Source organism: Prionailurus viverrinus, chromosome C1, assembly GCF_022837055.1.
Source record: "Prionailurus viverrinus isolate Anna chromosome C1, UM_Priviv_1.0, whole genome shotgun sequence".
NCBI classification, from domain to species: Eukaryota; Metazoa; Chordata; class Mammalia; order Carnivora; family Felidae; genus Prionailurus; species Prionailurus viverrinus.
Window position 1 is genome coordinate 169,036,090 of NC_062568.1, and position 15,710 is coordinate 169,051,799.

The 15,710-nt window shown below is 42.6% G+C and overlaps 1 protein-coding gene across 1 annotated transcript in view; it reads left to right on the plus strand.

The window, feature by feature from the left end:
* Positions 1-15,710, plus strand: part of LOC125171752 (basic proline-rich protein-like) — a 118,271-nt gene that overhangs the window by 78,877 nt on the left and 23,684 nt on the right. Inside the window, 1 exon segment of the mRNA XM_047868881.1 lies at positions 11,343-11,376. Within this exon segment, the coding sequence (XP_047724837.1) occupies positions 11,343-11,376 (34 nt within the window).

Below are 15,710 nucleotides of genomic sequence, written 5' to 3' on the forward strand. Positions count from 1 at the left end.
GACAAGAGTTTGGACTTTTTTTTTTTTTTTTTAATTGTTGCTCCCGGACTTTGATTGCTATCTGCAAGGGAAACAGACAGTGGAAACTATTTCATCAGGACTGATGGGAAAAACACATTTTCACAGTGCCCTGAATAGCAATGCTTGGTGTTTGAAGTCATTATTGTAAGTAATGGGTAAGCTGGAGGGAGGAAAAGACACTGTGAGTGACTTTAAAGAGAGCGGGAGAGAGGAGAGAGAGAGAGAGATAATCTTGGAAGTCAGACTGGGGGTATTGACTGCTGGTGAGAAATTTCCACTGAACGTTAAGCTCTTCCTGAAGCTTTCTTCTCACATCCGGCCTGAGCTGTAAGGTTGGGGAAAGGGAGTGTGTGTGAGGAGGTCTGGGATGGAGGCAGTGTGTCCAGGGCTGCCTTGGGGACCAAAGTCCTCATCAGTTCCTTTATTTCTCTATTCTTCATTCACTAATTCATTTAGTCATTTCTTTACTCGTTACATATTCTCTCAACACTTTTTAAGTGTCAGGCTATGAGCTTTGTGCCAAGATAGCGGAGATGAACCAGTAAGATGAAGCTTCCAGTCTAGTGAAGGAGATTAAAGAGACAGTTATAGCTTGTGTGATAATGCTACTACGAAGGTACCGAGAAATCGCAGGAGGATGTTGAGAATAGTCTCTTTCACTTTGTTCTGCTCTTGCTGTGTGCCAAAAACCTAGAACAGTCAGAATGTGCTCCTTCTGTTCTCCAGACCCTGCAGTCTAATGGAACACCTGTTCTAGGAGGGACTTGAATCAACAAGCCTACGTCCATGGAAGATAATGTCTTAACTACTGCATCCTCAGTGAGTGAGAGACATAACAAGATAGATCTAGATTCCATTTAACTCAGAATGTTCTAACCCTCGCCGTTCACGAAATTCAACAAAAAGTTGAGAGACTTACAGTGGCTGATCTTGGTGTCTGTCAAACTAATGTCTCTTGATTCATTATGTTCATGGCATTGCTCCTTACTGACAGAGAGGACATTAGGTGGGAGAAGAATAAGTTTTATTTTGGACATAATTAGCTTGAGATTCCTGTAAGACCTCTAAGTCAAGATATTAAGGAGGCAGTTGTGTATATGAGACAGGGAGTCAGAAGAAGATATAGTCTCAGGATATAATTTGGGAGTTGTGATCCTGGAGGAGATTATTGGAAGCAAAGACTTTGATGGAATCATCTCAACAGTGGTTTTATGGGTAGTCAGTGAGTTTTGTAGGGAGCTCTTCAGGACTCGAGAAGAATGGAATCCTAAGAACTCTGGCTCACATAGCTACTTAAGGAATCCTGCAGTTCCTTTTATACACTTATAGGCATTGGTTTCAAAACCCACCATGTGGTCACCCACACAACCCCTGTTCAATGAAATAGTCTACCCCGTAACATCTCAATGTTAAATTGAATACTAATCATAGTATTAGTAACCATTGCTGGACAACATTGCTGGACAACATAGTTGAGTGTAAAGAGAGCAGGTTTCTGGTTTCAGACTGCCCTACATGTAAGGCTTGGATTTGCCTTTCAAACCATACTACCACCCAGTACTCGTTGCTGTCTTTTATCCATCAGACCATCCCAGAAGACCTTGTTCAGTGTAGAGCTATTCAGTTTTCAGGCCTGGTCTGATATATGATATTTGAATCATAAAACTTTATGATTTTACCAACTAAAGAATAAGGCTAATAATCTAGAATTATTTGATTTTCCCGAATTCACCCAGACTTCTAGGAACCACATTTCCTTTCCTTTCCTTTTCTTCTTTCTTTCTTTCTTTCTTTCTTTCTTTCTTCCTTCCTTCCTTCCTTCCTTCCTTCCTTTCTTTCTTCCTTCCTTCCTTCCTTCCTTCCTTTCTTTCTTTTTTCATCATCTCAAAACATATTCTAGGTTTACTTCATCATCAAACCATCCAATTTTGTGTGAGTTCTTTGTGACAACTACTGGGCTTTTCCATATTAAAGAACTCTTGTTCGTCAGTTTGTATGGATTTGAGTTGTGACACAGTTGAAACCCTCATTTCCTAGGAGAGCGGGTCCAGACCCCAGAAATGAGGGACAGCTCAGGGTACATTGGGGTGTTTGTTACAGAGCTGGACCTGCCATCTTGCGCCCTCTGTCCCATCTTTTTGTGCCTTATGCATCTGCTGGCCAAACCCATTCCCCAGTTTCTTGGGATAGAAGCTGGGGAGATATGTGAATTGGAACTTTTTGCAAGTCAATCTGGTATTACAACACCACCCTCTGATGAGTTAAGTGCAAATGAATCAGAACCAGATGGGCAAATTTTTCCTGAAAACAACGTGTTTAAAAAGTGGAAGAGAAGGAGAGAAGTTCTTGGCAAAACTCTCAAAGATGTTTGGCTCCATCAGATGTATGCAGCGCTTTGACTTGCTTTCAGCTGCTTCCACCATTACCACCTGGAGAAAATGACATGTCTGAGCTCCTGGGGGAAGCGGGGCAGTAAGGGGTAGGCATTGTACCCTCAGTCCTGTAAGTGGCATGGCTGTCTTCAGCCCTCGTTTTCTCAGAGGTCATTTCTGGCAGGCAAATGAGATTTGGATGAATAAAATAATCATAAGGAATCAATTCTGGAGAAAAATCCAGGCTTAGACTGTTAGCATGCATTTCTCTTGGACTGTTATGAGATTCACGTTTTCAGATCCAACCAAAGCCTCTTGAATACTTAAAGTGTATGGTTTTGTGCTAGGCATTCAAGTGGCTCTTTTCTCCCTTTGTCCATCCAGCAAAGTTTGAGGTACCAGAGTCATGAATGGATGAGGGAGCTCAGGATGAAAAAAAAAAATGACTTGCTTAATGTCCCACAGCTAGGCAGCAAGAGAGCTGTGCTATCCAAATGAGTAACCACTGGCCACATATGGCCATTTAAATGTAAATTACTTAATTCTGAATAAAATTAAAAACTGAGTCATTCAGTTTCACTAGCCACATTTCAAGTGCTCTATTGCCACATGTGGTTAGTGGCTACCATATTGGACAGCACAGCTATAGAACATTCCCATCATCATAGAAAGTACCATTGCACAGTGGACTTCAGAGTCCTCTAAAGTCCAGGACTACAGAGCCTGGACTTCAACTCATACCTTTATGACAAAGTTCTGGGTTCCTTCCTTATTCTAGTCTGGGTTGTCTCACATAATAAAAGCTTCTAAAATGGAAGACCATTCCTCTTAAGTATAACTGGGAACTCTTCCTCCTCACTCTGGATACAGCATACACTGAAATGCCAGCTGATTATTTAAAAAAATTTTTTTTTACTGTTTATTTATTTTGAGAGAGGGAGAGAAAGCAAGAGAGCAAGTGGGTGAGGGACAGAGAGAGAGAGAGAGAGAGAGAGAGAGAGAGAGAGCAGGACAGAGGGTCTGAAACAGGCTCTGTGCTGATAGCAGAGAGACTGATGCGGGGCTCGAACTTGTGAACTGTGAGATTGTGACCTGAGCCAAAATTGGATGCTTAACCTAGGGAGCCATCCAAGCGCCCCCTGGCTGATTCTTTATTAAGCCTGCTCTGTCCTCTATGTGGCCACTGTGGAGAGGCAATGGACCAGGAGTCAGGAGGGAAGGGAGGGAGGAAGGGTTAGGGTGGGATGGGTGTCTTGTGCCCCCATGGGCTCACCTGCATTTCAGGGGCATCATAGGTCAGCAGCAGAGGGTGCTGCCAGAGGCAGTGCTAACACTCAGTGAAGTTAGGAAGGGCTACAAAGAGGATCTGCATGGTGGAATGAAAAGCTGGTGCAAATTTGGTCTGAAGAACTTGGGCCTGAATTCCACAGTCATGTGGGCTACATTGTGAATAGGGGATGGTGCCATTTTCCTTACAGGCATGTGTGGATTTAAACGTGTTAGCAACTGTGAGACACTGATGCCTCTTGGGTGTTCCCTACAACCAGCTGCCTTTGGCCAGTCACGCCCTTCTCTTTGCCCTTTTCTTCCCGTCCCTTTCCTGGTGGGAGTTCCCACCAGTTTCCATAGTCGTCAAGAGATAGCACTCTTTGATTTCAACATTTTGCCCCCATTTTCAAAACTAGTTACCAGAAAAGCTGCTAATACTGGTTTTTTTGTTTGTTTGTTTTGTCTTGTTTTTTAAACATTATCTAATCTTGTAAAAGCAAGCATCTCTGTTTTAATCCTCACCTTAGGATAGGTTTGAGACCGGGTAATCAGAGAATGACATCAGATTGACTTAGGCAAAATCAGTGAACTTTAATCTGGGAACATTTTTCTCTGCTCTTATTTGTTGATATATCATTGTCACATTTCATCCTACGAAGTGTTTGTAGTAGCTTATTCAATATGGCTATATTGATATAGCTAAAATGGTCAAGTAGAAATTAAAAATATTTAATATTTCAAAGCTGGGAAAATGGAAGTCGGAATGGAAGGTTAAGATCTCAGAGAATAATAGAACCTAGAAACGTAGATCATAACGGAAGATAACCACACGGACGTAATGACCTTGTATAATTCATATGATTAACCAGTATGAATGCGTCAGTAATACAGTGTTTATCCCTTATGTTTGACTAAAACTTTATAGAATGATACACATTACCTTCCACAGGATAGAGGTTTTGTGAGTTGTTTCTCAAGTGACGCGTGGAAAATGAATGTCCAAGAGGTGAAATCATTTGAAGGTCATGTGGCTATTTAGTGGCAGAGCCAGGATTCAGGCCCCATGTCTCCTATCTTCCATTCATCACTTTTTAGAATGAAGGCCACTCACATTTTTTCAACACTAGAGATATAAAAGCCCCTTTTATTTCCAGAATGCTTCTGTTCAGCTCCCAACAAGCTCGGGAGGTGGCATAATAACATATTACAGGTGAGCAGGTGACGCACCCATGACTTAACTTACAAGGAACACCATCGGTACTTGGAGTTGGGTGGTTTTGCTTCCAGTCCCGGATACTTTCCACATCGTTTTCTTGTACACCGTTCCCAAAGGAGTGTGAGCAAGAACAAGAATAAAAACAGAAACACCACATTTCCAAATCTGGGCATTGTGCATCTGCGAGTGATCTCTGGGGCAATATTTCTGTCTCCCCGTGACAGAAGAAGAGACCCAAGGGAGGTCCCCCCTCGGTCAGTAACTCTTGCAGAGCCTTGCAACAAATGCTCTGATATTTGGCACTAATTAAAGGACATTTAGCTTCTAATGTCCATACGGGGCTTGTTTCTGGGCCGAGCCTGCGTGTCCTGGTGTGCCGAGCATGTGGAAAGGATTCAGGAAATGCTCATGGCCATGTCACCAGGGCTGCTCGATGACTCCACTGACATAGCTCTTCCCCATTGGGTATTTCCTTTCTTAGAGGTACCGTGGGGTAGGGGTGATGTACCCTGCGTGTTGTGTGTGTGTGTGTGTCTGTGTGTGCTCTAGGGTGATTTTTTCCATTGTGTTGTGTGTTTTATGACCTTCACAGATGTCAGACTTCCCGTGGTGAGAAGGGTGGAGAAAGGGCTGTGATTTGGGGGAGGAGGAGGAAGAGGTGAGACTGAGGCCAGGCAGGAAACACAATTGTGTGGATTTAACGGGCCTCGTTTTATAGCATTTAGCCCTGTTTTCACTGGGTAGCAGTGAATAGTCTCACCAAGGTAAACCGTTTTTCACTATTATTGGGCCAGGGGATGAAAGTTTCATTGTTATTCTTCCTTGGAGCTCAAGTGGCTGCTGTAGATATTCACCTCTTTTTGCCTCAGGGACTCAGAATAACCCTTTGAACGTTGGCTGGATAAAGATCACATATGTTTCTAAAGAGATTCGGTTTATAGAGCATTGGTCTGTGTTATCCCGTCTGCCATTTGATCTTCAGAATAATCCTGTAAGGACCCGGTGCGGATTGTTAGTCCCATTTTCCTAAAGAGAGAACCGAGGCCCAGAGAAATGAAGTGACCTGGGCCCAGGAAGGAAGAGAGAAACGTGTCAATACGTGCTGATGATCACCTCCGCCTCTGTGCTGACAAAGGACCCTGAAGCTCAGCCCGGGGTCGTAATTGGCCCAAGGTTGTTCACTTTGGGCTCCTCCGGGGCGGTGTCAGAATTAGAAACTGCCTGCCTGTCTCTAAAACTAGTGCTCGTTTCTGTTACACCACCAACTTTCCGAGAGTCCTAGCCAGAGGGCAGGCTTGAAAGGAAAAAAAAAGACCTTGGCATTGATTACCCAAAACCACTGACAAACCAAACATTATGCAAATCAGGACCTACCATGTGAATAATGGCTCACATGTGTGGGGCGCTTTCAAAAGCACTTTGGGAGATTGTTCCTTAACCCTCACAGCAAACTCCTGAGCTGGAGGTTCTTATTCTTCCCATTTTACAAATGGGGAAGTTGAGGCTCAGAGAAGTCATTTATCCAAGGTCCTACAGCTAGTGGGGAGCAGCGCTGGGATTCGAGCATGCATCAGACTAGAATAGCTCGTTTTCCCTTTTAACCCACATTATCCACAGGCCCGTGTCTGTTTCACTCGGGTCATTTCTGTAGTCACACATCTGAAACTGAACCTTGTGCACTCCATCCTCATTACCTACAACATGAAGTTCAAGTAGCTCAGCCTGAAATTCAGGACGCTCATGTTTTCCACGTGCATGTGCCTCTACCTCGCAATGCACCTCCTGCCCCAGCCATGTTCCAGTGGGTGTTTTTTCCTGCACACCCTTGGCCCTCCAAACCTTCCGTTGTGTTCAAGCAGCATTTTCTTCCTGCTTCCCCTTTGAGAACTCTGTACTCTTTCAAGGATCGCTTCCGATGCCATCAATTCCAAGTACCCTTCCAGGGCCTTCCATTCCAGTGTTTTGGGCCTCCACGGTGCTCACGGGTCACCCAGATCAGAATGCTGCCCTTGTCTTCCTCCCCCTCTCAGTTCCCACTTTGAGTGCTCACTGGGGTCTGATTCATTGCTTTGTCCTCAGCGCTGACCACACAGTGACTGGGAGACAGAGGATTTGAAGTGAGCTCTGTGCTGACAGCCCTATGTGGGGCTTGAACTCACGAACTGTGAGATCATGACCTGAGCCCAAGTTGGAAGCTTAACCGACTGAGCCACCCTGGTACCCTTGGTAGCCTCCATTTTGAATGGCTGACTTTGTAGGAACAACTAAAGGACCAGCAAGAGAGTGGGACTTTGAGGTCAGAACACCTTGTTGCAAATTCAGTTCTGTCATTAATTAGTGTTACCTATGCACATATGAATACGCACACACACACACACACACACACACATACACACATGTCACCTGGTCATATAAACTTGGGAAATGGAATTACACAAAATGAAACACAAAGTTTTGAATTGCAAGTCTCAGAATCTTTCATATGGTCAGGTACATTGTGAATCCAGATTAGCAGCTATGGTATGCATTTTATTTTTTTTCAATTTCATCCACACCAGGCCTTTTTCTGAGCAGCTACTCAGTGGACAAGTGTTCCGTGAAAACACTTGGGGAACCTCAGACCAGATGGTCTCTGAGGCTTCTTCCCACCCTGCGCTACCCTGGCTCTCCATGATCCTGAGCTCAGAATCAAGGTCACTCCCCCTTTCCCCCTCCCCTCCACACTCTTCCCCACAGTGCCTGGTGCATTGTAGACTCTTGGTCAATGCTTAATGGAATTAATTGCCTCTTGCAAAGGACCTTGGGGGCTCATGATGCAGCCTGTATGTTAGCTTAGGAAAAGAAAAAGAAGAAAGGAAGTAAAGATGCCACATTGGATTGGACAAACTCGGACTGCGCGGGCTAGCTGGCTCTGCCAGTTGGCTTTGATTGCTTATAAAGGAAAAGCCAAACAAAGAAGGAGGTGGAGTTTATTTCAGTAAACAACAAAGAACTCAATCTCCTCCAGGAGAGGTGGGCTCATTTCTGTTACAGTCAGAAAACATTTGTAAACAACCACTTGGTGAGAGAAAACAAGTTCAAATGGAGAACTGTGGATTTCCTCTGGGTGTTGGGGTGTGTGTGTTTTAGAAGCGGGAAATGCAGTAGCAAACATTTCATGCCTACATTTAAGAGCATTTGAGGGGCGCCTGAGTGGCTCACTTGGTTAAGTATCCAACTTCAGCTCAGGTCATGATCTCACAGTTTGTGAGATCAATCCCCACATCAGGCTCTGTGCTCACAGCTCAGATCCTGGAGCCTGCTTCAGGTTCTGTGTCTCCCTGTCTCTGTGCCCCTCCCCTGCTCGCTCTCTCTCTCTCTCTCTCTCTCAAAAATAAGCAAACATTAAAACACACACACACACACACACACACACACACACTAGAGGCTACTGGCTGTAGTGCACTGACATGGTTGGTTTGGCTTTTGTAGTATTGGCCTTAGAGAGTTTTACATTTTTAAATTATCTGTCAACGTTTAGAGGTTGGGAGTTTTCTTATAAAAACTTCTTGTTCTTCTTGAAAAATGGAAGACCTAGCAGGATTGGACCACAGTGTATTATGATAGCACAAGGGCAGCTGTTCCCTGGCACGGGGTACCAATCTCCCGTTCACCACCTTCTTGCCCAGACTGACTTCATTCTGGTGTTGCAGGCCTGGTCCCTCTTGGCACTTGAGCTCGCAATCCCTGGTTCGGCGCAGGCTGTCATGAGGCCACAGTTTCACTGTTTATACTTGCCTGCTTGTCACTTCTAAGAGTTGGTGCCTTTGATTAGACCACCTTTGGTTGGGTGAAACCCAAGAACACCTGGCTTAGGGGGGCCACTGCCTGTTAACAATGAGAAAGACAACATCTATTGAGTGTTTATTCTGTGTCAACCTCTGTTTTTACCATTTAGCACTGATTCCCTTATTTATCCTTCACAGCCCTCTTACGCACTGGGAATCATTGTGCCACTCACTTCTGAGAGGAGGACATTGGAGCCTAGAATGATTAGTATAACTTTCCCCAAGTGATACAGTTAATAAGTAGAAGAATTAGAGTTTGAATACAGGGAACATGCTCTTAACTACTATAGTACATTTTTTGGCGGTGCCCGGGTGTCTCAGTCGGTTAAGCATCTGACTTCAGCTCAGGTCATGGTCTCAATGTTCCCGAGTTTGAGCCCCGTGTTGGGCTTTGTGCATATAACTCAGAGCCTGGAGCCTGTTCCAAATTCTGTGTCTCCTTCTCTCTCTCTGCTCCTCCCCCGCTTGTTCTCTCTCTCTCAAAAATAATCATTAAAAAAATTTGTTTTACAGTTTATTTATTCATTCCTTCATTCCTTCAAGTAATTTCTACAGCCAATGTGGGGCTCAGACTCACATGTCTGTCTGTCTGTATTTAATCTCTACACCCAGTGTGGGGCTCAAACTCACATGTCTGTCTGTATGTATGTATTTAATGTCTACAGCCAATGTGGGGCTCAAACTCACATGTCTGTCTGTCTGTCTGTATGTATTTAATGTCTACAGCCAATGTGGGGCTCAAACTCACATGTCTGTCTGTCTGTATATATGTATTTAATCTCTACACCCAATGTGGGGCTCAAACTCACATGTTTGTCTGTCTGTATGTATTTAATCTCTACACCCAATGTGGGGCTCAAACTCACATGTCTGTCTGTCTGTCTGTTTGTCTGTATGTCATCTCTACACCCAACCTGGGCTCCAATGTATGACCCTGAGATCAAGAGTGGCATGTTCAACTGACAAAGCCAGGCCAGGCTCCCCTTAACTACTGTAGTACATTCCTTAAAACATTGTTTTATATAAATGCCAGAATGATTGAGGTTTTTAAAAACTTTTTATTTTGAACTCATATCAGACTTACAGAGAAGTTGAAACAAGAATACGAACCCCCCCCTCTACTTTTATCCCCTCACCCTGCTCTCCCAAGTGTTAGCATCTTAAATGTGGTTATTAAGTACAAGCAATGACCGTTACTAAGTAAACTGTAGACCTTTTTCTAATTTGACAAGCGTTAACATGTATGTCCGTCCCTGTTGGTTCCAAGATCCTGTCCGTAATCTGTCTGTGCAGTGCAGCTTCTTCACTGGGTTAAATTAGTGGCTGCTGGGTTTCTCTTACTGTAAAGTTTCTGTTTTTCCCTTATAGTCAATAATAAGTTGTTGCAGGAAGATAATTTGCCATTATGAAAATCCTGTTTCTCCTCAAACTTTTGTCCATTAATTTTAGCATCGTTTCGTTGATTTTATCTGCAACAATTTGCTTCATTTGCTTTCAGTAAAAGACTTACAAAATATGTAGAAAATACTGGAAGATTATAGCAAGAATCAAGATTTTTAATGCAAAATGTTTGGAGGCTGCTTCTTTGCTTCATAGTCAATATTGCCTTTTGATTTTATAATGGAGTTAATATCACCACTTCACATGAGTGAAGTTTGCGACTTCTGAGTATGAACAGTTCAGAATCAGTTTCCTAATTGTTAATAGAGACAACAATTGCAATTTGGAAGCGTTGCTGCACGGAGAGGAAGTCATTAAGAGTGGATGCTCTAGTCAGGCTGCCTGGACTGGGGGCCTGAAGCTGTTACTCATGAACTGTGTGACTTTTGGTAGATTGTGCAACCTAGTTATGCTTTAGTTCCTCCCAGAGCCAATATGAGGATAAAATAAACAACAGATGTCAGATGCTTCCTTAGCAGAGTGCCTGGCACGTGATAAGTAATCAATACATATTTGTTGAGTCCAAACTTGATATATTCAACCATCAATCTTGGAAGTAATGCTTGTTAAGGATTGTGCAGGGTCAGAGATTTTAAGCTACACGTGTCAGGTAACTCTGCCGCAGTTTTGTGGACGCTTAGAGAAGTCACAAGATCCCTGGATCAGAGACAAAAGACTTTATTACTCCCAGAACAGCAAGCAGCATGAGCTTCTCATTCTCATTGGCTCCCCTGACTTCCAAACTCCATGGGGTGGTGTGGCAGGACCCAGGTGGATGCTGCACATTCAGGGGGTTTGCTTCAGAGCTGGGGAATCCTAAGTTTAGGCAACCTCTATCTTTTCTATTGGACTGCAAACAAACCTGCTTTCTGTTCTGGAGGAAGACACTATTTTCCCAGGTTGTTTACTATGTAAATATCCTCGATACATTAGTCCAGAACAAAATATTCAGTATCTCTGCTCAGAAGATGTTCAGAAAGGAATTGTCCCCCAACAACACTGAACAATATTTGATGCTTCCCTTGGAATGGAGCAAAGTAAGCCACAGAGATTTTTAACCTGGGTTCCGGAAATTGACAGAAATTTGTCTACTTAGTTAATTCCATAACTACCCCAGTTTATTCAGACTCTGTATTTCTTTTGCCACTGTATTTCAGTTCCTGTAGAGCTTTACAGTGAATAAAACCTACATCGATGCGCCCCGCCCCCCCCCCCCCCCCCCCCCCCCGCCCTTTTAACTAGGCATCGCGAGATTCTAACCACTGATACTGGTTTGATTCTTAATTGTGTCTCTGAGCTACCAGCTCCTGAATCAGTGTTCTATCTTGTCTGTATGGAGAAAACTATCCTCTCTGTATATTTGGGATGGAGGGTGGTGATGAGCTTTCTTTAGTAAGGACAAAGGGATGCCTGTGGAAATGCAGTGTAACTTCCACCGTCCCCCCCTCCCCCCCGCCAGGTCCCTCTTTGTCTTTTTTCTGTTTTTTGTTTTTTTGTTTTTTTTAATGGTAGAAGCTTTCAAAATGTCACATCTGTTTCTAATCATTTCCTTTAGTCTTTCACTATAAGATCAACTCAGCAACCTGACTTGTAAAGGGATTCAGATTATTTTGTAAGACAACCAACATATGTTAAAGAAAATTGCCCGTTTAATATTCCAATTGCAAAACAAACACACAGGAAAAATTTTCTTCACTATTTACACTCAAGACAGACAGAATGAACTGCCCTTTTATGGACAAAGGATTTATTGCCCAATTTTATCACAAAGAAAGATGTTTAAAGCAATTATATTATGCTTTATAAAAAGAAAATATTTTTAAAATGATGAAAGATTTCATGCATAGAAAATCATGCATTGAAAACACTTATTATGTATGCCAAGATTAAACAAATATTAACATTTTGCCATATTTGCTTCAGCTCTCTCTTAAAAAAAAAAAAGGAAGAAGGGAAAGAAACAGAGTTAAGCCAAGCTCACCTCTCTGCCTTCCCTTTTTCAAACGCGTGACTTCAATTTTGTATGTTTTTGTTTTTATTTATTTTTATTGAACCAAAATAGACCTGCCATATTATATTAGTTTCATGTGTACAACATAGGGATTCTACTTTTGTACACATTGTGAAGTGATCATATGCTAAGTCTAGTTACCATCTGTCACCAACAAAGTTGATACAATATTACTGACTGCATTCCCCAGACTATACCTTATATCCCCTATCGCTTATTTACTTATAACTGCAAATTTGTATCTCTTGATTTTCTTCACCCATTTTGCTTTCCTCCAATTCCCTCCCCTCTGGCAACCACCACCATGTTCTCTGTACTTAAGAGTTTGGGTTTTGTTTCGTTTGTTTGTTTAGATTCTACCAGTAAGTGAAATCGCTCTGTATTTGTCTTTCTTTGATTTATTTCACTTAGCATAATGTTCTGAGGTCCATTCATGTTGTCACCAATGGCGAGATTTCATTCTTTTTTCGTGGTTGAGTAGTATTCCTTGTATATATATCACATCTCTTCATCCACTCATCTATCAAAGGACACGTGGGTTGTTTCCATATCTTGGCTATTGTAAATAATACTATAATGAACATAGGATTGCATATATCTTTTTGAATTAGTATTTTCATTTTCTTTGGATAGATACCCACTAGAGAAATTGCTGGATCCTATGGTAGTTCTATTTTTAATTTTGCTTGTTGTAGTTTTCTAAGAGGTTGTCCAATCCATTTAAGTTTTAAAATCTCTTAATCTAGATTATTGGCGGTACTCTCTTAAAATTTTCAGAATCTCTACCTATACACGCTTTTATTTGTATTCCTGATATTTCTTATTTATGCTTATACTCTCTCTTTTAAAATAAACCTTGCCAGAAGTTTGTTTATTGTGTAAGTCCTTAAAAAAAGAAGCTTTTGGTGCTGTTTTTACAATACCTCTCACACTGAATATAAAGTTACGTTTTGGTCCCATGATTTAAAGCATATATAAATAACAAATTCTTCGCAAGCAGTTATCTTTCAATAGACTAAAGATTTGTTCAATGAATTTTAAGGAATACCTACTTCTTGTATGTTTTCGCTCAGAATACTTCTGATACCATATGTGTGAGATTTTTGTCTCGTGCCAATGGATTCTCCAACTCTTTGGATACCAACTGGGTGTCCTACAATTCAGTTCAGTTCTGACACGAACTATCTATAGTTAGCATCAGACTTCCTAGGTTTAAAGGCCCAGGTGTAGGGGTGCCTGGGTGGCTCAGTTGGTTAAGCGTCCGACTCTTGGTTTCGTCTCAGGTCATGATCTCATGGTTTGTGGGATTGAGCCCCGTGTTGGGTTCTGTGCTGACAATGCAGAGCCTGCTTGGGATTCTTATCTCCCTCTGTCTCTGCCTCCTCACACTCATGTGCACATGTGTGCACGCACTCTCTCTCAAGATAAATAAACTTAAAAAAAGGGCCCAGTTCTACAAGACTGCCTTCACTTCAGATGCCAGTTACAAGTATTGGGTTCCCAGGTAACTCACACATGTGTCAGACTTGGCTGCAAAGTTGGAAGGGTTCTCCTAAACCCCCCTTTCTCAGGTTTGAGAATTTGCTAGAATGGCACACAGAACTCAGGCAAGTGTTTTACTTACTATTGCTAGTTGTTATCAAAGTCACAAGTCAGGAGCAGCCAAATGGAAGAGATGCATAGAACACAGGAGGGGACAGGAGAGCAGGGCACCTCCTTGCTGTCTCTAGGCATACCACCCTCCCTGCACTTCAATCTGTTCACCGACACAACTTTCCAAACGCTGCATTTGGCCATTTTCATGGAGGTTTTATTACATAGGCATGATTGATGGAGTCTTTGACCTGTCATGACTGATGCAACCTCCTTCAGCCCTCCTTTTCTCCCTGGAGGCTGGGGAATGGGGCCGAAAGCTCCAGTCCTCCAGTCATGCCTTGGTCGTTCTGGCAACCAGCCTCAGTCCTGAAACTCTCTAATGGCCATCAGCAACCAGTCATCTCACTAGCATAAACCCAAACATGGCTGAAAATGGCTTGTTATGAATAACAAAAGACACCTCCTCTAGCCCCTATCACTCAGAAAGTTCCGAGAGTCCCAGAAGCCCACGCGCCAGGAACCAGGACAAAGACCAAAGATACAGTTCTCAGTGTATCACGGTATCAAGCTCTCATATGTTAAAAATTGGGCTAACTGCTGAGGCAGTTGGGGATTTGTTGTTCTCACCTCGATGGCTGATCATCTAATGGAGTGATAGTCACCTATGTTAATAATGGCAATATTACGTGAAAAATGCTAAAACTGAATTCTTGATTCCCTCTTCCCCTAAAGGTCCCCACCTCTGTAGATGGTATTGCCACTTGCTCCATTGTTCAGGCCCACATACTTGAAGTCATCTAGGATTCTCCTCTCTGACTCTCACACTGTGTCATTAACAACTCCTGCTATGTTCTATCTATAAAATGTATTCTGAATTGGACCACATTTTACTACTCCATTGCTGCCACTCTCAAGCTACCATCACCTCTCCTCTGAACGACTCAAAACATCTCTTAATTGGTCTTGGTGATTCCATACTTGCCACCTTGAAGTCTATTCTCAGTAGACTAGCAGAGGGATTCTTTTAAAAGAGAAGTCTGATGACCGATTCCCTGATTAAACCCCTCCAGGGGCTTTCCTAACCTTGTAGAATAAACACATGCTCTACAAGGGGCATCTCAGTATGTCCCTTGGCTTCTTCCCTACCTTTCCGTTCTCTCACTCTATCCCTTGCTCACTCCATTCCAGCCACATGCATATACTTGTTGTCTCTTAAATATATCAAGCATGTACCGTTAGGGACTTGGCACTTGGGGTTCTCTTTTTTGCGGAATAATCCCTCCCCCCATGCCCAGTCTTGTTCCCTGATTTTATTCAGATCTTTCCCAAGTGTTATCTGATGAAAATGTCTTCTTCCTACTGAGGGCATCCTGTCCTCATTCTGCATTACCCCAATTTAACTTTCTTCATAGAGTTTATCTGACATTAGGTTGATTATTTATTAACTCTGTCATAGGAATGTAAACGCCATAAGAGTAGGTCTTCGTCTGTTTTGTTGATGTGATGTTTGTATGCTCCCTAATTTCCTGGTTCAATCGCTATGCTCCTTTGCTAGGTAACAATTTCATATCTTTGCTTGGCTTCTCAAACCTCTAACACACCTCTCCCCTCTCCCCCCACTGTTTTCTTCTTGACCTTGCTTCTAGTTTCATTGAGAAAGTAGAATTTCTACATACTCTTACCACAACATCCACCAACCGACCACACTCTGCCTTTCGTCCTTTAATATAGGTAAAGATTCATGATTTTATCAAAGACCAGTCCTGCTCATGTGGCCTGGGTCCATTCCCTTTTACCTACTCAGTGACTTGCCTCTATCAATTGCGTTGTCTCCTGAATCTTTAATATATTTCTTCTTCTGTTTCTACTGAATCTTTCCCAACAGGATATGAACGTGGCGTAAGATTTTTCGTCTTCAAAAATAACATCCCCTTTACCTCACATCCCCCCTCCAGCTA